The 23,303-nt window shown below is 42.9% G+C and overlaps 2 protein-coding genes across 7 annotated transcripts; both read right to left on the reverse strand.

The window, feature by feature from the left end:
- Window positions 1–300: 300 nt before the first annotated feature.
- On the reverse strand, window positions 301–11,823 carry LOC311040427 (gamma-enolase-like). 2 transcript variants are annotated; one of them, XM_084050709.1, is made up of 12 exons: window positions 11,708–11,823; window positions 10,487–10,582; window positions 10,187–10,245; window positions 9,123–9,192; window positions 8,635–8,768; window positions 7,409–7,631; window positions 6,394–6,591; window positions 4,434–4,510; window positions 3,232–3,356; window positions 2,571–2,679; window positions 1,768–1,826; window positions 301–427 (listed from the first exon to the last, which is right to left on the reverse strand). In XM_084050709.1, the coding sequence occupies exons 1-12, from the start codon at window positions 11,817–11,819 to the stop codon at window positions 358–360; spliced, it is 1,332 nt and encodes a 443-aa protein (XP_083906835.1). In that variant the 5' UTR covers window positions 11,820–11,823; the 3' UTR covers window positions 301–357. The 2 variants fall into 2 exon arrangements, with proteins under 2 accessions (XP_083906835.1, XP_083906836.1); XM_084050710.1 differs by lacking the exons at window positions 9,123–9,192; window positions 10,187–10,245.
- Window positions 11,824–14,965: 3,142 nt separating this feature from the next.
- Window positions 14,966–22,641, reverse strand: mlf2 (myeloid leukemia factor 2). Of its 5 annotated transcripts, none has more exons than XM_084052101.1 (8): window positions 22,343–22,641; window positions 21,617–21,725; window positions 21,456–21,491; window positions 21,208–21,273; window positions 20,428–20,583; window positions 20,020–20,179; window positions 16,999–17,212; window positions 14,966–15,556 (listed from the first exon to the last, which is right to left on the reverse strand). In XM_084052101.1, exons 1-8 carry the CDS (start codon window positions 22,384–22,386, stop codon window positions 15,544–15,546), a joined length of 798 nt encoding a protein of 265 aa, XP_083908227.1. In that variant the 5' UTR covers window positions 22,387–22,641; the 3' UTR covers window positions 14,966–15,543. The 5 variants fall into 5 exon arrangements, with proteins under 5 accessions (XP_083908227.1, XP_083908230.1, XP_083908229.1 ...); XM_084052104.1 differs by having other exon boundaries at window positions 21,220–21,273; window positions 22,343–22,639; XM_084052103.1 differs by having other exon boundaries at window positions 16,992–17,212; window positions 22,343–22,639.
- Window positions 22,642–23,303: the final 662 nt, after the last annotated feature.

Below are 23,303 nucleotides of genomic sequence, written 5' to 3' on the forward strand. Positions count from 1 at the left end.
TGTGTCCAGGTTTTGCTATAATCAGCTGTAGCCAGTTTGTGCAGCAACCCATCGAAGTCTCAGTATATCTACTACAAGCTGTGAGAGCATTTCTGTGATTTTAAAAGTAATTTATCTTAATGTGATTTACGATAGTTTAGTGTGCTTAGAGCAGTTTTTTGAGAGGGGGAGATCTGTTTGTGAGGATCTCATGCTGTGGTAAGTGTGTGTGTGTGTGTGTGTGTGTGTGTGTGTGTGTGTGTGTGTGTGTGTGTGTGTGTGTGTGTGTGTGCGTGTGCGTGTGCGTGTGCGTGTGCGTGTGCGTGTGCGTGTGCGTGTGCGTGTGCGTGTGCGTGTCCCTGCCACCAGCCCTGGCACTCAAAGGGCACTGGGGTTGCGGAAGTTGTGCCCAGCAAAGCGCGCCTGGTCACCCAACTCCTCCTCAATCCTGAGAGGGAGTGGGATGTGACAGATAAGAAAAATGATCAGAAAATAAACAGAACAGTGGATGAAGGAGGGTGAAAAAATAGGGAAGAGACAGGAACAATGAAGAAAGGAGGAAAGATGCGTACAATTAGATAAGTGACTTAAAACCTGTAGATGTTGGCCCTCCACCCTTCACATCATTACTGAGACGTCTTAAACCCTTGACCGGGGTCCCACAGGGCTCTATATAGGTCCACCAGTATTTCCCTCTAGTCTACACCAAATCTCTTTGCAGAAAATAGCAATATATTTAGAGATTATATAGGGGGACAAGATTAGGGATGCTAGGGTAAGAGGTTAAACACTGTGTTAAGTGTTGATGATATTTATTGCCTAATACATTTACATACAGTACACCCTCTGCATTTAACCCATGCTAACTATTAGTAGCAGTGGTCAGCCACTGAGCAACACCCATGGACCAGCTCCAAAGGCTTGTGCCTTTTTGGTCAAGGGCTCTGGCAGGAGTCTGTCCCTAACATACATTTTTGTCCCTAACATACAGTTTTGGTGTGGGAGAAACCAAAGCAACCCTACGTGAACACAGAGAACATGTACACTTCACACGGAAAGGCTGCCTGGTGCCTCCGGCTTGGCCGGGCACTCCAAAGAACACAATTGGCCGTGTTTGTGGGTGGGAAGCCGGTTAGGGAGCGTGCTATCTGTCGCTGCACTAGTAACTCCTACAGGTTGGTTGGCACTGTTCATCAGGGAGGGAATGAGGGATAGTGCACTCCTCCACACGCAGTACGTCCTCCCAGTGAAACTCCTCACTATCAGGTGGAAAGACCTGACAGCTAGCGACTTGATTCCATGTGTAGGGGGAGACATGGAGGAGACATGTGGTTGTATACACCCTCCCCAGACTAAACAGTAGGGGTTGGCATTAACAGGGACACACATGGTGGAAATTGGCAATGATTAAATTGGGGAGAAAATGGGTAGGGGGCTTGGAGAAAGGCCCCAGTCGGCACCCAGTGGAATTTGAATCTATGACCTTCTTGCTGTGAGGTAACAGGGTTAACCAACGAGACACAGTGCCACATATAAAATACTCTCTGTCACAGGTGCCTTATTCTTTCAAGACATTATGTATGAGATTTGTGTAGTAACTCTCTCATCTGCCTACATACAGTAAAACGCTCGTCACCTGCTTACATACAGTACAACTCTCTCACCTACCTACAGTACATACAGTACAACTCTCCTCCTCTGCCTACAGTACATAGAGTATAACTTTCCCAACCTGTCTACATACAGTATAGGTCCAGTAGTACATTGCAGCATGGCAACAATACCAACCTCATGAGTTGATTGTATTTGGCCAGACGTTCGGATCGACATGGAGCCCCGGTCTTGATCTGAAGTGAGTGGCATTCAAAAAATGCAACAAATAAGGGAATAATATTGATAGATTTTACATTGAATGCTGGATGACTATGATCAGTAGATAATATAATGTATATAATATAATCAGGACTGCAAGAGAGTAAAACATTAAAACAATGATAGCATTTGACATATTTTAGGCGACTCATGAGTGACTTACAAGACAATTGCAATAGTAGAGTAAAACCACTGCAGTCAAGGGTTACACATTGTTACTAAAGTATATGTAATGTATTAAATACTACTGTAAACACAGAATTTAACATCAGGAAAAATAACTAATAATATCAAATTGTGATTTATAGATAGTGGAGGGTGTTTTGTTTTGTTTTATGAGCTCTGCACATAGATTAACTTTGAATCTGATCTGAGTATAGAAATGTATTGGACTATTTTTGTCCTAATACATGCATAGCAGCATATTGAGTGCATGTGTGTGTGTGTGTGTGTGTGTGTGTGTGTGTGTGTGTGTGTGTGTGTGTGTGTGTGTGTGTGTGTGTGTGTGTGTGTGTGTGTGTGTGTGTGTGTGTGTGTGTGTGTGTGTGTGTGTGTGTGTGTGTGTTCACCCTGCCATCAGCCCTGGAACTCAAAGGGCACTGGAATTGCAGAGGCTGTGACCAGCAAAGCCCAGCAAACACATGTGTATTGTGTACAGTATGTGTGTATTTGTGTTCTCTAACTGTTTGTGTGCACATGATCCTGTATTGTGTGCCTACCTGTCCAGTACAGAGGCCCACCACCAGGTCGGCAATGAAAGTGTCCTCTGTCTCTCCTGAGCGATGACTCACCATCACACCCCATCCATTCTCCTGAGCAAGCTTACATCTGAGAGCATTGCAATAATCATACTCAGTCATAGTGCTACTTACATCATTAACACACTTATACCACACAATAGACTAATTAGCTTGGTAGTAACAACAGTTAATTACAGGACACTATCTGACATGGTTATTGTGTGCACTCTTATTATTTATTTTTGTCCTGCATTATTATATGCATGCACTGTTGAGGGTGTCTATTGTTGTATATTCTGTTCATTATTGATGGTGTTTATTTTTTTAAATATCGTTTTAGGGCTTTTTCTATATGGATTTAGGTATAGTTGAAGATGGACAGCAAACAGGAAGAGAGAGATGGGGAGAGACATGCAGTAAAGATCGTCCGGAACGGGACTCAAACCTGCGATGCACTGTCAGGTTACATTGGAGCCCGGACCGCTAAAGATCATCGGGACTGGGACTCGAACTCAACGTGTGGGCACGCACACGCACACACACACACACACACACACACACACACACACACACACACACACACACACACACACACACACACACACACACAGAACACAGACAAAGCTTGGTTTCAACTTACGCCTTGATAGACTCAGTCACAGTGCCAATCTGATTGACTTTGAGAAGAAGACAGTTGCAAGCCTTTTCCTCCAGGGCACGCTCTATCCTGCGTGGGTTGGTGACAGTCAGGTCATCCCCCACCACCTGGAACATTCACACAGCAAAGAACGAGAGAGAGCTGTCAGTTCTTTCAAGTACAACAGAAACTGTCATCTGAGGTTAATCAAAAACATTCTGTCCTCTTGTGTATGAAAAGGCAACTCTAGAGTGAAATTCCAGGGTGTCATACGGCATTCAAATAAAAATAATACCTCTAACAAAACCAATTACTGATAATTGATCAAGGTAAAGAATAGATCTATCTCATTGGTGGTCATCTAAAATCTAATAATGTAACATAATGTCTCTTCATGAGCTGTTCGATAGGCTCTATGCACAGCAGCCATATTGGAAAGAAATTGGGCCTCTTCTTACTTCCTTCACAGGTGTTACCAATGATACTAATGAAGGCTCTGTTCCATTCTGGTCAGGGTGCTGATATTGTGCATGTTGGCTCACTAGAAACACTCCATTTTGGTTCCCAAATGGCCCCTTATGGTGGGTGTGGGTCCATTTGGTTCCATTTGTACACTCTCAGAGTTATGGGTGTCCTTGAAAATAAGACAACCACTATGCCACACTAAATGGAACAGAGCCTTAATTAGTAACACCTGAGAAGGAAGTAAGGAAGGGGCCCAATTCATTCCCAATATGGCTGCTGTGCATAGAGCCTGTTCTACTCATTCTGACTACATGACAAGTTCCAGTGGTATGTGCCAGACCTGTTGAAAGAGAGAGTTTCTCTGATCTCGCCCACAATGCCATCATGTGGTTCATGTAGCAAGCATGCTTCATAAACACTCATTAAGAGGGTTCAAAGCTGGAACTACACGGTAGTGTCTGGAACAACTGGTCGCCCCAGGGCAAGCATTACTTCTGCATTCATCTTGTTCTTGTTGTTATCTCTGAGCACACTGAAACAAATTCCGAATCAACTGTAAGTTGGTTTGGGCAATATATGATTGAATATTGAATATTATATAAATATTCTCCCATTAGAATGTTAGTCTATGGGAGTGTCGTAACTCTCTTTTTCAATGGCTCTGTTTTGAACCAATGTCATTTGAGGACAGGCTGAACTAAGACAGTCCCAGCCAATCAGAAGCTGTTGCTGTACAGTACCTGGATGCCCACGGAGGCAGTGAGCTGTGTCCAAGCTGGCCAATCATCCTGGTCAAACGGATCTTCAATGGACACCACTGAGGGAGGGAGGGAGATGGAGAAGGTTGTTAAGCACTTAAGCCCTATTTTTATTTTTATTTTCAAAAATCTTGAAAATGTTTTTTGAAAATAGTCTATCTACAAACTCACAGCAAATTATTAAAAAATGTTTGGCTATAACGACATGGCCAAAATAGGGCCACCAGGGTTAGAGTGGTTAAAGTGTGTGTGTGTGTGTGTGTGTGTGTGTGTGTGTGTGTGTGTGTGTGTGTGTGTGTGTGTGTGTGTGTGTGTGTGTGTGTGTGTGTGTGTGTGTGTGTGTGTGTTGTTGTTGTTGATGTGGTTGTTGTTGTTGTTGTTGATGAGGACAGAAGTGACCATTTTGGAAGTGGCATGTACATTTGACCACAGTCTGGAAGAGGCATTCCTTACCAAGGTGCTTAAGTACCAACGTCTTAAGGATACTATTATACAGCTTGGTTGCACTGCTTGTGTTCATATTTGGAAGCCTCAGTAATGTCCATAAATCAGTTGTGAGAGGCTTGCAGATTGCAGGAATGCCCAAGCCAAGAGCTAAGGCATTGGCAAAATTCTGTTCAGTGTCTGTAATAATTGGCAGTTGCCATATATGGAGGAGGCGATGCTTCCTGTACCCGTGATCTGTATCCTGAAATACTTGTTGTTGAGTTTTTTCTTTTTACGCAGATAAAGATGTTAAATGTGTGTGTGTGTGTGTGTGTGTGTGTGTGTGTGTGTGTGTGTGTGTGTGTGTGTGTGTGTGTGTGTGTGTGCGCGTGGCCGTGCGCGTGCGTGCGTGCGTGTGTGCGTGTATGTGCGTGTGTGTGTTCGCTCAGTCTATTACTGACTACTACTACTAACTATTAGTATTGGAGACACTTTTTTCTAAATTATTTTATTGCACTTTGCTTTCAATATCACCTATATGCTATGCTAATGGCTCAGGCTACATTTTGTACAATTAATAAAACATTAATTGCACACCCCTAGTACAGTAAGACATGTGCATGCAGGTGTGTGTGTGTGTGTGTGTGTGTGTGTGTGTGTGTGTGTGTGTGCGTGCGTGCGTGCGTGCGTGCGTGCGTGCGTGCGTGCGTGCGTGCGTGCGTGCGTGCGTGCGTGCGTGCGTGCGTGTGTGCGTGTGTGCGTCTGTCTGTACACAGTCATTTATTGCACTCTTTCATTATTTACCCTCCTGACCAGCAGGCTAATGGGGCTGGGAGGCCAGTGCTTGTCCCTCATAAAGCCTTTCACACCCACACTCTCTATCTCATGCACGCACGCACGCACGCACGCACGCACGCACGCACGCACGCACGCACGCACGCACGCACACACACACACACACACAAGTAGGGAAATGGACCATTGATGGGGTAAAGAGCGATATCAGAGTGGTTCTCATCTTGCCAAATGTGCACTGTAGCGCATAATTAAAACCTCTTTAACAGCACCCAAGTGTCAGCAAGAGAGGAGAGGGAGATGAGAACAGTCATCTCTCTCACTCCCTCATTCTCTCTCTCTCTCCCTCTATGAGAAGTGAAATATGAAAGATGGGCTGATGTGTCCATTTACAGCCAGTAATTGAGACCACCATTAACACTGACACTTTGAGTCAAGAACCTGTCCCTAAGGGACAAAGTGTGTGCTGTGTGCTGTGTGTGTAGATCCTTAACAACTTTGCTTGGCTGAATTTTCTTTCCCTCAGTTGCCAATTATGATACATGATGTGATGTGGTTCCCTAAACCCTTTATGCTTTTGTTATCCTCTGTGCAATTAAATTACCTTTATACCACCATTACAGGATGGAAGAGGAGAGGGTAGAAGAGAAGAGAAGAGAAGAGACATACAGAGCCGTGCAAGTCACCTTACCACCCTACAGTATCATACAGCTGCTCTCACCAGGGTAGTTGTTGACAAAGTCCTGGTAGATGGCAGAAAGCTCCTGGGCACTGATGTGACGGGCAGCATTGGGCACAGACTTAAAGTCGAGGTCGTACTTTCCTTCAATGAAGAACTCAGAGGCAGCGACATCCATTCCTATCACCACCTTGTCTGTAAAGCCTGCTTTGTCTATGGCCGTCTTTATCAGCTCTAGGGCTATGTAACAGGCCAGAAAATGGGAGAGGAGAAAGACAAATGTATTGTTAGTTAAGGCAATTCAAATCTTCATGCCATTACATTCACGTATACGGCTCTCAACTAAGTATAAATTAGGATATAGGGGCACTGGAGGTAGTGGAGGTAATGAGTGCTTGAGGTCATATTTTAGGGATTCAGATGAGATTCTTTTATTGTCAATTTACACAGATTGTCAAATCACACAGACAATAGAGCACCGAAGTCTGACGTAATTTACGCATCCTACCTGGGTCACGCCCCCCCCCCCCCCCATTCTGAATTCCCATAGACGTGTTTAATATTGCATCATATAAGAACTGTGTTCCAAAAATAAACGATAACGTTACCGCCGCCGAATTAATTAGCGCCAGAAACACACTGTATCAAATATGAATGACCTGAATTGTCAGGGAGGTGGTAAACGATACAGAGCGACCTCCCTGACAATAGCGTCGGGACAATTTGTTTATTTTTGGACCATAATTCTTATATGAGACGATTCTAAGAAGACCCAATGTTATTCTCCATAGATAAATTACTTCCGTGACCCAGGGGATGAACGAGTGACGTCAGGACTTCTGTACTCTATAGAAATGTGTCTTATCTCACATATACGTCACATCCTATATTAAAATTTCCTCGACATTATGCATTTCATGAAGAGAGGGTCAAACCAGCAAACCAAAAGTTATTACGATATTAGACAGTTATTAGATGACCCACCACAGAAAAAGGTACGGTAATACCATAGGTAGGTCATCTCGGGGTAGGTGGGATGTTTTGTGTCTTACTGTACCTTCACTGTTCTCCAGTATGTTTGGGGCGAATCCCCCTTCATCTCCTACATTGGTAGCATCCTGACCATACTTCTCCTTGATCACTCCTCTCAATGTTTGGTACAGCTCTGCCCCCACACGCAGAGCATCACGGAAAGACTCCGCCCCGACAGGAAGTACCATGAACTCCTGCATAGCCAGTTTGTTCCCCGCATGGGAACCCCCGTTGATCACGTTGAAGGCCTGAGGGAAGGACAGTAGAGGTAAATAGAAGAATATGTTAAGCCTATCCACTTGAACCCCAGAACCCCTACTCTGGGGGGAACGTTAAGCCAACAATAGCCGATCTGCAAGCTTGTGAGCTTGTAGTGTGCCCCCATCCAGTTATTACACTGGCCCGGGGCGCAGTCCGGAGAAAGAGAAAAGACAGGGAAAACATTAGACAAGACAAAGAAGACTAGAACTCTGTCACAGTTGCAACTCAGTTCCGTTTTACTACTGTACAGTAAGTACAGAGGGTTTATGTTGTTTACAAGTGAATGTATGCTGCTACATTATATCAATGTATATGCTGCTACCATGTGTGAGTACATTTGATGTGTACTTGTGTAAATAAAAAACAATGTTTTTAAAATGTTGCTTCAGTGTAATGCACCAACCATTTCCACCAATTCCTCATATGGGGAAACATACCTGGCAATAAAAATAATTTCAGCTCTTGTAGTTTCATTCAAATTACATTTTACACTTAAGGCATTAGCTTATCACACTTAGAGCATATCAAACAATAAAATAAGCTTTCATTTCTAGAACACTATTAATACATAACCAATAACAAGTCAAGTCTAATATATTTATATAGCACATTTCGTAACATGCGTAAACTCAATGTGCTTCAAAATAAATAAATAAAAAACAGCAAAGACCAAACATTACAAAACATAAAATAGTGGTTATTACATATACAGTAGATACTTGAAAACATATGAATGAATTACAATAAAACAACAGTACTACAAAAAATGAATAAGATGACCACAAACATAAACATAGCTGTTGTAGCAGACCTTAATACAAGTGGCAGAGAATTCAAGAGAGTAGGACCAGGAGAGATAAGACAGGAGAATGGTGGGCCAAAAATAGCAGATCTACAAGCTCTCAACAAGTATGATGGTCAGAGCTATAGGCTAGTGCTGTGATGATATTCGTGTGTCCCTAATTCTGAAAAATACAAACTCTGACTCACAGGCACAGGAAGGACCAGCTCTGTGTTTCCTGCCAAGTCAGCGATGTGACGATATAAAGGGACACCTTTCTCTTCTGCACCAGCTTTGCATATGGCCAGTGATACACCAAGGATAGCGTTGGCCCCGAACTTGGCTGGAGGATGTACATAAACAGACACAGGTCATCACAGCAGGTGTTGCTTGAATGTTAGTTAATCCTGATACTTCCACAATGGTTGGGCACAATCTGATAGACAGCATATTAGTTAGTAGCTATATCTACCGTGCAATTTAGGATGTGCACATGACATAGAAAATCAAATCATGTGGATCTTGGGATCCACATGGGAACGGCATGGCTCCAAATGTGGATGTCAGACTTCATGTGGCCAACCTGTGACGTCAGTATCTATGTCACCTATGACATTTCTATTACGTATGACTCCACATTGGTTTCAGCCCGAACTAGTAAGATGACTATGAAAATGTATATTTTTGCAATACATACATTTGTTCTCAGTGCCGTCCATTTCGATCATCAAGTTGTCCAGTTTCTCCTGTTCCACCACACTTATCCCCTGAAAGAAAAGAAAATATTTCACAGGGCCGATACACAACCTTCTGTCCTCTTTTCCTTACCTTTTGCTGTATTTCTATCATACTTAACCTAAAATTAGACAGCCCTGTCCCCTGTCTCATCCTTTTCATCTCCTCTCCTTTCTAGGAGCCTTATGGCCTATTTCCTAGGCCTATCAGAAAGGCAGTGTGCCTTTTTTCTCCTCTCCATAAGAGTTATTTTATCCATGTAAATGTTACACTTAATTCCCAGTACCACCATCACATGCTCGGGTGTACCAGAAATGTGTATACAGTATATACAGTATGTGTCACTTGTCCACATTGTGTAACATGATGAAGGTCGAGAGACAGGATGTCATCGATATAAAGTATCCACTTGGCCTCATGTTGTCCTTGTAAATATAACCTTTAAGGCAGGCTTCTGCTTTAAAGAAAAAAACGTAAACAGGACAATGCAGAGACACAGTTGAGCAAGTTCAGTGAGGAGGATGGTAACCATGTCGCATTCGAACCAGGGACGTTGAGATTTTGAAGGCGACACTCCCAGGTCATCTCCCAGGCGGCACACCACTTGCCTGTCTCATCTTATCCCGGTTATTTTATCAGAAGCTAATGGCCCACAACTGTCTCCCTAGTCAGACAATACTGGAAACATCCTGCAGTATCTAACCCAGACCTACTCGCACCATCATAGTTTAGTTTGAACTGAAACATTTTTACTGTTGACCTATACCAGAAGGCTTGTCTGTGCAGAGGATAAAATGCGATTTGACCTTCATGCAATACCACATGTCAAACCAGCAGTGGTCCTATGTGACCACAGGATCTAAAGTTCTTGATAGAAGAGCAGGTAGACCAACTACAACCACCGCAGTTGTGTTAGTTAGACTGGTCAACATTACATTTTATTCAATAAAAATGTTATGCATTGCATTGCAGCTTTAAAATAATCTAGTAAATGCAGTGCATCTATACATATGAACGCCAACTTACTGACTGGATGAGAGCCGGACCAATGGTGTCATTGATGTGACCAACAGCCTTGAGTACACCTTGACGGGCAGAGGTAAAGGCATGTCAGAACTGCCATCCCACAGTAAAGTCTCAAAATCCATGTGGAGAGAGAGAGAGAGAGAGAGGGGGGGGGGGTGAGAGAGAGAGAGGGGGGGGGGGGTGAGAGAGAGAGAGGAGAGAGAGAGAGAGGAGAGAGAGAGAGAGAGAGAGAGAGAGAGAGCGAGAGAGAGAGATTGGGAAGTAACAGAGCGAGTACACAACCATGTTAGCGGCACTGACCTTTGCCTTTGTAGCGGTGCTTGTCTCCATCTCTGAGCTCCAGGGCTTCATAGATACCAGTGGATGCTCCGCTGGGCACTGCTGCCCTGAAAACACCTGGGGACGGACAGGAGGGTGGCGGACCAAAAATAGCAGATCTACAAGCTCAAAGCATTTCGTATCACGATGTGTTTTGACAGACACCACCACCACAAAATGGTGTCGTTGGTCCACATGTCGGAGAAGCAGACCATCTCTCTTTCAAATCCCCATAATATTTAGGAAAGGTCTGAACAGTGACGTGCACAGACATTTTGAGGGGCAGGTGCTCAAGTAAATTATACTTTTTTTTGTTTACTTGGTCTGCTCTTTTTTCCCCTCTACACCTATACCTCTTTGCCAAAAATAGCCGATCTACAAGCCCACAACGCCTCGCAGCGCGAGGCGTTGTGAGCTTGTAGATCTGCTATTTTTGGCTAAAGTTCTCCTCAGAAAAGGGATGCTAGGTTTCGAGTGGTTATGGTAAAAAGAAAAATCATATCACATAAAGATTTGGCGGACCCCCTGTAGTAACTCTGAGGACCCCCTAGGGGTCCCGGACCCCCTGTTGAAGACCCCTGCTGTAAACTGAAAAAGGGCACTTCTGGTCAAGAGGGCAAAGGGCAGGTGCTCTAGCACCACCTAGAGTCTATCTGTTCACGTCCCTGGGTCTGTGAATGATGAAGTTAACAAGTAACACTAAAATAACATGATTCAACGTTTAAAAAGGACTCGTCTAATGCAGTGGTTCTCAACCTTATCTGGATCAGGGCCCACTTGAAAATATTGAAAGCGTTCACTGCCCACCCATCTGAACACGATAGGCTGCCGTGTGGTCAGATGGGTGGGCCGCGTGCAATTTCAGAGCATGTTTGTTTTTAGTGGAACACGATGCCATACTGTTATCAAACATGTTAATAACGTATTCAATCAATCAATCAATCAATCAATCAATCAATCAATCATCTTTTACCAATTATGTGGGCGCCCACTTGCAATAGCCTCACATCCACAGGTTGAGAACCACTGAACAATGCCCCCTCACCCCCCCTGTTTTTTTTACCTTGATTGATTGATTGATTGATTGATTGAATACTTTATTAACAGTTTGCAAAATAGTACAGAGGTACAATTATACAATAATGCTAAATGCATAACACAAAGGGTCCTAAGGGCTTGTTTCCATTGTGGTCCTGACCTTACCTTTGCCTGTATGCAGATCAACCTCCACAGTAGGGTTTCCCCTGGAGTCTAGGATCTCCCTGGCAACAATGTTGACTATGGACATTCTGTGAGAAACACGTAAAGGCCTCATTGAAAGATATTATAAATAATATACATGTCACAGCACAAAGATTATTTTTTACCAGCCTACATAATACACATTACTGCAGTACACATGCATGCATGCATGCACGCGCACGCGCACACACGACACACATGCACACGGGGGGCAAGTAAACATCATGAGTCACATACACACCGTGTGTGTATTTGTGTGTGTGTGTGTGTGTGTGTGTGTGTGTGTGTGTGTGTGTGTGTGTGTGTGTGTGTGTGTGTGTGTGTGTCTCTCTCTCTCTCTTTCTCTCTCTCTCTCTCTCTCTCTCTCTCTCTCTCTCTCACACACACACACACACACACACACACACACACACACACACACACACACACACGAATAAACATTGTATCTTTCAGAATAATAGCAGGATTGGAATCATCAAATATCTGAGCGACGAAAAATAAAGAGAGAAGAGACAGAAAAGGAGACACCGAAAATGACCTCTATTAATGTCAAGTATATATAGGCTACAAACTGTGACTATGATGACACTCCATTCTAAATGGATTTGGTGGCATGTTGGTGATGATGATGAAGACTTCCCATGACACAAACTCTTCCTCCTACCACTGAACAAGCAGCAAAACTGATGGTAGTCACGCTAACGCATCCATTGCATGATCTAAAGCTATGTGGCACACAGATGCAACCCGAGCGAGTGCAGTGAAACATATAGATACAGTGTATCTATATGTTTCACTGCATACACTCCCACGCACACACACATTCTTCAAGCGCTGCTAATAATATCATTAAAACATAATGTAATTGACTGTCATCCCGCCCCATACAAGCACGTTTGAATTTTTACGATGTTACCTGACTGTGTGCCTGTTAAACGAAAAAAAGAGGGGAACAAATTTGCTCCAACGAAGAGGATGGAGAGAATGACGGGAGATGAGGAGAATATGGAGGGAGGTACCCAGCCTATCGGAAAGGAATGATGGAAGGAGAAATCAATTGATCTCATTTATATGGTTTACCTGCAGCCTGGTGTGTGAAGCCCCGTTAGACAGAAGTGAGTGATTCAGAGCGAATGAGAGCGGAGAGAAAGATAGAGCAGTGTTGCCAGATCGTGTGAGAGAAATAAGCAATCAGGTTTATGAAAACAAGTCCAAAATAAGTCACATGAGCACTTTAAACATAATATGCGTCGGCTGTTTGAAAATAGCCGATCTACAAGCTCAACAGACGCGTTGTGAGCTTGCAGATCTGCTATTTTCAAAAAGAACAATTTGGAATATTTTTTCTTGTATGGGGGTCCCTGGCATAAAATATTTTCAGATGGTCCGACCTTGGCATGGAAATGGTATAAACAACATTACACAGCAAGCCCAAAATAAGCAACTTTAGATTAGAAACAAGCCCCAAAAAAACGCAACCCGCAACTACCAATATTTACAAGCAACTTTACAGAAAAACAAGCCCGGTCTCTTATGATAATTCATGGCAACACTGGAGGAGATTGGCTAGCACAGCAGGGGGTCAATACGTGCGACAGACAGACGGGGGAGGGTGAACTCATGAGTCACTGGAAGACGCAGAGAGAAGGGGGAATGAGATGAGGTCAAGGACATCAAAATACCTGGTATATTGATGGAGAAAAAATCACTGGGGTCAAAAGAGGGACTGTAATTAATTCTTCTTGCGATGCACCAGCAAGATGTCAGACAGAACAGGCCATGTTCCCCCCAAATCCCCAGTGTTTTTCAGCCACTTATGTCATCATACCATACCACAGCACAAGACCCCCAGGGTGGCAATGAATGACCGGCCTTGGCCGGCTGCCACCAACATTACCTATTCATGTATGCTGTTTGCTGAGACAATATTTTTTTGTACAGATGTCATGTGTAGACTACATGTTGGAGAAGGATATTCTATTATTTAAGGGAACCTAGTTTGGGGACTTTATTAAAATCTATGGTATTTAGTTGACTAGTGCTGTCAGGCAGAATCCTTGTATCTCCATATTTCAACTTTTTATGTTTTTTTGGTAAATTAATACCCTAACAATTGGCCTGAAAAATCAGGAGATCTCAAGGGGAGGTAAATGCAAATTCCCATAGAAAGGAAGTAATTCACTGCCTCGGTTTTCCCTTTTTCTCCTTTGTACAGTGTTTTGTATTTGTTGATGACATGCACTATTGTGTACATTTTTCATGCTATGTTGATGAATTTAATACATAGGACCACAATGGAAACAAGTCCCCAGGACAAAAAAAAATCCTTTTAGCCTTAATGTCTGACTGTACTATGTGCTGTTTTACATTGCTGCCTAATAACTATTCAATCAATCAAAACTTCATCATACAAGAGCGTCACACAAAGGCAGATCTACAAGGACACAACTTAATGGTAGATTGGCCATTTTCGCTATACATTCTTTTTCAACTCGTTTTAAAAATAATAAAAAAGGAACGCTTTTGGACATACAGTTCAAGGTTTCCACACGAAAATGATGATATATGCTGTAACTGTAGATATTCTAGTTCTCTATTGGGATACTAATGGATATGGGACATGCTTGTAGAGATGTGGAGATGAGTGTCAGGGAACCAGCGCAGATGGAGAGACAGAGCTGGGAGATGACAGCAGCGCAGAACAGCAAAGGCTGCTGGACAGAGGGAAATAAAATGACAGCAACGGATGCAAGAGAAGAGCGAGAGAACGTGCTGGATGTGTTTGTGCATGTGAGGAAGAGAGTGATTTTGATTGGCTGATCCACTGGTGTGTTCCATCTGGATGTCACGACCATCTGCAGATATTCTGACACAGTGGAGAGCACGCACGCACAACACACACACACACACACATCTACTTTGTGCATCCAAGAGTGAACATGAAACACAGTAGTACATGAGTCAGCATGGGCATTGGGCAGTCAGTGATTCATTCCTACCACTAAAAAAGTAATGAGAAAACAAACAAAAAACACTGGTGGCATAGCATGTATATACACACAGTAGCTTAATGGCATTCATCAAAAGGGACTCTTGATAGACAATAAATCACAGAATATTCACGTTATAGTCAGATAATTCAGGTACATAATCTCAAAGACGTAAAAACAAAACCGTTTAACATACTTTCAGAACAGAGAAAATAATTCACAGCTCAGCTTGCAATTATCTACCAATGTTTAATGGTTTTCTAATCAGTTTAATTAGTCAACAGTATACAATTCAATCCACAGACACACTAGTGCCTTCACAAAACATAAAATGGACTGTACAGCAGCTGTATGTACTGTAGTGTGGCAATGTCTTTATACTTTTATAGTGCAGTGAGGCAAATGAAAAAATAATAAACAAAAAAACGCATGTCAAGTTCTGAGAATGTGTCTATATACAGTGTGTGTGTGTTTGTGTGTGTGTGTGTGTAACAGAGAATATGTGTGCATGTGTGGTTGTATGTGTGTGTGTGTGTAAGGAAGCACACTGTCTGTGTGTGTGTGTTGACACTGACCGCATAAGTAAATGCAACTACTAAGTGTTGGGTTCTCTCTCTGTGTGTGTGTGTGTGTGTGTGTGTGTGTGTGTGTGTGTGTGTGTGTGTGTGTTTAATGTATAGTTTATATATAGACAGTCCAGTCATATCAAACATCTATGATGGCCGGTCACATTGACTGGCTTCCCTCTTCATCTTGGTTCACAGCATCGGGAAATATCTCCATCAGTCCGTCCTTCTGCTCCCCTCCTCATGCTTGGCCCCTGGTGAGACATTCACAGAGTTGATTTAATAACAAGGAGTAAAACCCACAAAGCCAAGCAACATTCACTGCACAAGAAGTGACACTGAGGACAAATGGACGGGGGAAAGGACGCTCTGCTTCTAAATTCCGCCGATTTTCGCCCGCTGTTAGTTAAAGCCCCCAAGGTTGGTGCCCTGTGCTGCTGCGCTGATTTTATCCGCCAGATTGGGACGTTCACGGCATATTTTGCACCATTACGGTGCATTCACCATCGGTGACGAGTGCCTCTAACAGCCGCTGCTGGCTGCGTGCACGCAGCGAGGCAATGCGAGGCGATGAGAGGCGACGCGAGTCATATCTCTACCCCTGTGCCTAATGGCTGTACATGGGGCCGACGGGTGCTTTAGAGTGATTGTGTGAGTGTGGCTTCAGGAAGTAAATTCCTAGCCTCGATCTCCAGGCTTTTATTTTTTATTTTTGCTAAAAAATAAAAGCTTGGAAATTCCTGTCCCAGCTGTTGGTGCGCAAAAGCGCCTCGCGTCCTCTGATGTGGTGCGCATTTTTTTATTTTGGGTGCGCATGCGCACCTGCGCACCAGTTATGTGCACCCCTGCCTATTGTGCAAGTGTAGACGGTGTGCTGGTAATTTTATTTCATTCTATACGTCTGATCCCTGCCAACGCAGCCTTCTCTGAGCTGATCAGGTGTGCATAATACTTTGTTGTTTCCAATGATATAAATCTAAAACACAAAGTTCTGTGCAGTAAATTCTAAAAAAAGTTCCCCTGTCTTACAATTAAAACTATCCGTTGTCATTTCATGGTCTGTCTCATCCGGTACCAATTTAGATGTGGGAACACCAGGTAAATAAAGGTTTGAGAACCAAGGGGGACACGTGTGCGCGCGCAGCGTGTCCAGCTTTTTTGCGTTTTTTTCCTCTTTCATTTCAGGTTTTTCTTACTTTAATTTGGTTAATTGTGTACAAAACAAATTTACTCCATGAAGAGTAGATGTGTGGCAAAAAGGAAACGTCTCTCCATCACGCACTTCTCCATTCAGAAATGGATAACAAGAACCGTCGTCCTAAAACACCCTCGCCCCGGGTCTAATCCGGCGGCCTCGGTCCGAAAAAAAAATGGGGCAGTGTGTTTTAGGACGAGCGTTCCGTTTTCCTCCAGCTCGTCCAAGGTTTTTTCTTTTTCTTTTTTCTTCGTCCCAGAAGTGGGGGGGATATCCCAATGGAACTGCATACGTCTAAAACCCCCCCCACTGCGTCCCTGCATTATAGGCAACATTATTTTGTTTATTTCAAATCTACCAGCTAGAATATTGTCTATCAAATTGGCCAAAACGGCTTTAGTGGTTAATAGCTTAAAAGCGGTAATCTGGGGTATGTACAATTATGATTCTGAACAAACAAAAACCACATACATGTGCTTATGGCGTCGTCCTACCTCTCACCAGTCGTAGCGGGGACGAGTAGGGGGTGGGGGGTGGTGCCGGGGAGACTCGTGTCGATGGGCTGCCGGTGGGCTGACGGAGCTGGGAGGGGCGGTGAGGGCCAGCTGCTGCCCCCCTGCCCGTCGGTCGCGGCCATAGTCCAGACCCCGGGCGTTTGGGGGAGGGTACCGCCCCACCCCTTGCCTCCACTCCTCGTCAAAAGCAGCGGCTTCAGCTGCGAGGAATGGAGACAACAGGTCAAAGGTCAGACAGCTAGCCAATGGCTAATAACTTCAATCCAGCAGCGAAACTATATCAGAAATCTGGTTATAAACTCCAAGACAACGGCCTCAGTGTCTTCTTTCCAGCCATATTTCACTACATTCAAAACATCGCTTAATGTAGAAGAAATTGTACTTTTTAATTCACTTCCGGTTCAAACCGTGATATGCACAAGCGAAGAACGTGCCGGTGCGTGCCCGTACTGGGTTCAACAGGAGTGTGTGCCTCATTCAAGGCAGCAGTGGCTCAGGAGGTAGAGAGGGCACTTGGAAATTGGAAGGTTCTGGGTTCGAAACTGAGCTCCCCCTGTGTTACGGTCAAAGTGTCCTTGAGCAAAACACTGAAACCCCTAACTGCTCCCGATGAGCAGGTTGGTGCCTTCCATGGTTTCCTCCACCATCGGTGTGTGAATGGGTGAATGTAATGCACATTGTAAAGCGCTTTGAATAAAGGCACTATATGAATGCAACATTTACCATTTTTTCGTGCATGACACGATTCAGCCCAGAAGTAGTTTAAAAAGCTTATTTTCTTCTTATATGGTTATTATATTTTGGAAAGGTAAACACCACAAGCCGAAACGAGAGGCTTTGGATTACACTGTAAGCGTTGTTTCGGAGTTCACAAACTGATTTTTTTATATAGTTTTTCTGCTGTTAATCTTGCCCTCAATTTACTTCAATTCATTAAGTATTTTCTTTGTTTTTGGATTCTTCATTCAATCTTGCACAAACAATAATTCTCCTTGTATTCAAGACATCACAAGGCGAGTAAACAATAGAATAAAGACAATTTTGGGATGAACTACTCCACTGCATTACAGTCAAGCGATAGAATGTTCTGTATTAGACTGTTCTAGATGACTGAAATTGACAACAAATCTCTCTACCTAGTCATCATATCCACATTACTAATGATCTTTTCTAAATCATTTCATGTGTGTAACAGGGTCCCCACGATCATGAAATTCCTGGAAATATTTTGAAATTAGAAAACGTTTCCAGTTCTGGATAGTGTTTGGAATTTATCACGGGTCCTGGAAAAATATTTTGCAATGCATTGTTTTTGGCTATTGATTTTGTTAATAAAAACATTTTCCAAAACAAATTGTATAACATTACACGTTATATGTAACATAAGTAGTTTTTCGCCGAACAGGCTGCTTGATTGCAGCCTAATGTATACCAGACGTGACAAAAAGAAAAGATCTACAAGCTCACAACGTGCTGTAGCGTGATGCTTAGTTAGTTAGTAAATTTGGCATGAAATTTGGAATGGAATTATAGCATTCTAATATGCTTTATTTTTGCTACGCTGCCTGTCTTTGGACATTGCACATAGGAGTAAGAGACTCATTATTGCACTGAATGATTGTTACTGTATATAGGCCTGGAAATTGGGTTCAATATTCTGGAAAAGTTTTGGAAATTCATTGGTAAAAATGTGACGTGACCCATGCCTTTTGTCTCATCACATCATATAAACTTCCACGTCTGACTCTGTATTTCAAATTTAGTTTTGTTTTTAACTCTTTCAGAGAGAAACAAATGTCACATCTTTTTTTATTCCATTAGTGATAAGGCATAATAAGAAAGGACATTGGTTATTAGTAAATGCTGTAACTCTGAAAATGAACACAGTAGGAGAGGGCATATGATTAGCTAATAATAACAAGACGAGGAAAGCCTAGTTCACCTGAACCCTGGATACAGCCAGTGGGGTACACTGTACAGTATACAGAAACGGAAACCTAAATCCCTCTTGTGATCTTAATCTCTGTTGCGGTAGCACACCAGGACTGGTAAACTGGATGTTGTCAATCCTTCTCAAATGAATCAGATGTTAACAGTTAGGTTTCATTTTTAACGCATTTATCTTGCCAGCTATGAACTATGAAGATGAATGAGTTTCTTGCAGAACCTAACCTTGGTGCAATTACCAAGAAGATTATTCATAAAACACTGAGGTGAGACAGCGCAGCTGGAAAGACCCCTAATTAAATAACAGATATATAGAAGCAAGAGGGCAGACAAAGTGGACTAATTAAAAATGTTACTGGCAAAAACAAAACAAATCAAAAAGAAGCATTGAATGGCCACATTCCATGGCCCATTACTTGATGTACTATAACTCAGTTTGAATTTATGAAGTCAGCCAGTAAACATGAAATACCTGCACATGGCTAGCTATGAGATAATGGAAATGCTGCATGTGTGTCCATGTTGGGGTCGGCAGAACATGTAAATGGGGTACCTGCACATGGCTGGCTGTTTGTACACAGCAAGAGGGAGTGGGTGTCACCGTGTCACACATTTCAACAATTCAGTCATTTAGGAAGCAGGGAAACTGACTATTCTAGATCTGCTAGCCCCTGGGTCTGGCAATAAATCTATGGATATGGATGGACACAAACATTTTTGTGTTTCCTAACACAAATACTGGATTGCGTTTCCTAAATGTAGAGCTCATCTCCCACTCTGAACAATATAACTGAGGAAACTTTCAGCCAAGGTTTCATATGGGGATGTGTGCACTGTGCAGCTAGTCGACTATGCGGTTAATTCAGTGCTGCCCCTACTAAGCATTTACTAAATAGTTGGCCTTATAGATCAAAATGTGTTCAGTTTGAGCCATTTTCTGAGTGTTTCCTTAATTTTAGCGTTTAATCGGTTACAAAAACATTATTTAACCATCAGATTCTGTATTCATTGTATCTCTCTGAAACAAAGTTTCTATTCTATGTTCCTCTCCATTACTCACTCTCCTCCAGGTTGATGTAGTCTTGACGTTCCTCCCTGTCGCCGGTGCGGCGGTTCCGTGCACGCTCCATGACGTGACCGCGCTCGCCGATGTGGTGGCCAATGGCTAGGCGCTCCACGCCGCTCTCGCTGTCACGCATCGACTGGCGCGTCTCACGGATCTGAGGAGACATGAAGAGATGAGACAGGTACTTCTATATATTCATACTTGACACCCTTTCTTTTAGAATGGCAGGAAAAGAAAATAGTACGGTATGAAATGTGTAATGAAAAAATGACATTTCATAGTACCTGGCTGGCACAAAAATCAAGGTGATCATTTTAGCTCTAATAATGCATCCCTAACCATCAACCACCACCATTATTTGAACTATTGGCATCTGCCAGCTAGGGGATAAGTTCTTCTCACCCCACCAGGTGCTGTTCTCATTTCACTGGTCTGCTGGTAGACTTTGGGAGCGCCAGCGTCTAGGGAGGAGTAGGAGATCACTGTGGACGAGGAGTACGTCTGACAGTTCGGTGAGCTGCCGGACATTCCGCCGGACATTCCGCCGGACATTCTTTCCTGGAAGACAAGAACTGACAGTAAGTCACACTGTGACACAATGCTGTGTGGTGGTAGAAAGTAGCCTTGGGAATGTGGCCCTGGACAGGAGCCTATCTCCTGTCTCCTTAGCGTGAGGCAGCTTGAGAATAAGTACACCCTGTGGACATAATGCTAGAACAGTATGTCAGAGGGACCTATCCCAATCCAACCCTTCATGCCGAGTGCCAAGCAGGGAGGCATTGGGTACCACTTATATAGTCTGTGGTATGACTTGAACCCCCGATCTCCCAATCTCAGGGCGAACGCCAAACACTTTACCACAAGGTAATTGAGCTGGTGGTAAGCACTGGTTTAATTCATAGAGAAAAAAGATGTTCCACTCATTTGAAGCTGGTTGGTCTAACTGTATAAGAAATAAATCGATCAATGAATGCATGAAAGAGTAAGCGGAACTGAGGGAACAAAAATGACTACAAAATGTATTACCTCCTGTCCCACAAAAAGTACTACTGGTCTACAGATGTAAAGTTTAGAACACCAATGGTATTGTTTTTGTTCAGTGTCACTCTTTCCTACAGTGTGGGCTAGTGGGGCAGGGCGTCCAACCGTAAAGATTAATTTAGCTTTTGTAGGGCAGAGAACTACGGTACTCACCATGTTTTCCATCATTCCTCCCATCATGCCAAACATGTCCATAAACCCTCCACCCTGTGAAAACGAGAAAGATCACTTTGACATTCTCTACATGTGCAAGAGCAGCTACACAACCAGCTACTGGTCTTTCAAGCATGTACTACTGCAAAATAGTTCCAGTTGCTGTAATCTGTAATCTTAAATGAATGTCTTTTGATATTCTGATGATATTCTGATGTAGAGGAATATCTACTTACCATTCCCATCATTCCAAAAGGAGCCAATGCACCAGCCTAAGAAGAAAAGCACAACAAATGTAGATACAAAAAACAACAATAACAAAATTAATTATTATATGATATGATAAGACACACACACAACCTGTGAAATGAACACACGCACACACAACCACAGATACCTGTAGTTGAGGACGGGGGGGTTGGATCTGCGGTGCAAGTTGGTACGGTTCAAAGCCAAATGACCCAAACAGGCTCCTCATCTGCTGCCTGTGGGTGGCAAATGGATCCCTGGAAGAAATAACATGCACATTCAGTCATACTTGCCATGAAAAAAAAAGAAAACAACAACCCTATGCGGGCAAACACAACATTGGAGGGGGCGGGAGGGGGGGTGGGGGGGTCTGACATTACAAGCTTAGTAAAGAGGGGGATATAACTTGCCATAGTGATTTGCAGATACATAAGTCTGGGTGATACTCGTTGATTTATGATTATGATCTGACTGTGAACATCACATGTTGAACAGCACTATTAAAGCCCATGTATTAGCTTGATAACAAGCTATCTCAAATCCAATCCAACACCTAACCTTCAATCACTGCTATTTCTAAACAACGTGGGCTGGTTTAAAAGAACGGCATTTAAAGCCCGATCGGCGGTAAGCATCAGCCCGACCATTCCACTGTCTTAATTAAATGGTAATGTTTTTGTTGATGCCAGCTATAACTGCCAATCCAATATGGTGGACTATGACAGGCCTAAAAGCTTTGCTACCTGCCTCAGGACACAATTACACAACCTAGCTCTCGCTAGCGATATTTATGTAGTAAGATTTCTCTCACTCGTCAAGGGGAAAGAGAGACAACGCAGTGTTGACGTAAAGTGTTGTGGATGTTGATACTCACATCATGAAGGGACTGTCATCAACGTCATTCAAGTATCGAAACATTTTAGGGTAAATCGGCTAGCTGATGCTAGCCAGCTAGCTAGATAAATAATCGGGTCTTCAAGCCTTGGTGTGGTATTGTGCTGGAACCCGCAATGCTTGTCGAGCTGCGAAATGTCAATAATTGGCCGAAATGCCAATAAAAGTGTATCAAAGCGACGTGTGGTTTGGTTTCAACTGGATGGCAAGTTATTTACCAATTACCTGCATCACACATGAAAACGGAAGTCAGACTGACAAAAGAAACAGAGCCATTGCTTTGTCAATGGAGCATCAGAACGAGCCGTTTACACTTCCGCTCTGTTTGTTTTCACAATAAAAGCATTAGGATGCGTGAGAAATGCCAAATGTCTCTTAACCACTTAAATCCCAGATGGTTAACAGGAGGAGTCCCTCAGGGCTCAATGCTAGTGTATTTCCTGTTTTCTGTTATTGTGGGGAAAGCTTTCGCTGAAAATAGCAGATGGACAAGCTCACATTGAGCTTGTTGATCTGCTATTTTCAGTGAAAGCTTTCCCTACAATATGGATGCTGGGGTTTAACCAACACCCCATATGGGTAACAGTGTCAGGAGTCCCTCAGGGCTCAATACTAGAATCCTTTCTGCTTTCCTCACAACGCCCATGCTGGGGTATGATAATAAGTATTATTATTATTATTATTATTATTACTATAGTTTATTATAGTTATATAAGAGATCCAAATCTATTAATCATTTATATATATATATATATATATATATATATATATATATATATATATATATATATATATATATATATATATATATATATATATATATATATATATATATATAAAATATTAATAGATTTACACTACAGTGTAATCTCAGAAATGACCACTAGCCAATCATAACGCGGCAGTCCTTTGAAGCTATGGGGTTTAGAATGTAGCTTCTT

The sequence above is a fragment of the Gymnoscopelus microlampas genome (genome assembly GCF_963454915.1).
Source record: "Gymnoscopelus microlampas genome assembly, chromosome: 3".
NCBI classification, from domain to species: Eukaryota; Metazoa; Chordata; class Actinopteri; order Myctophiformes; family Myctophidae; genus Gymnoscopelus; species Gymnoscopelus microlampas.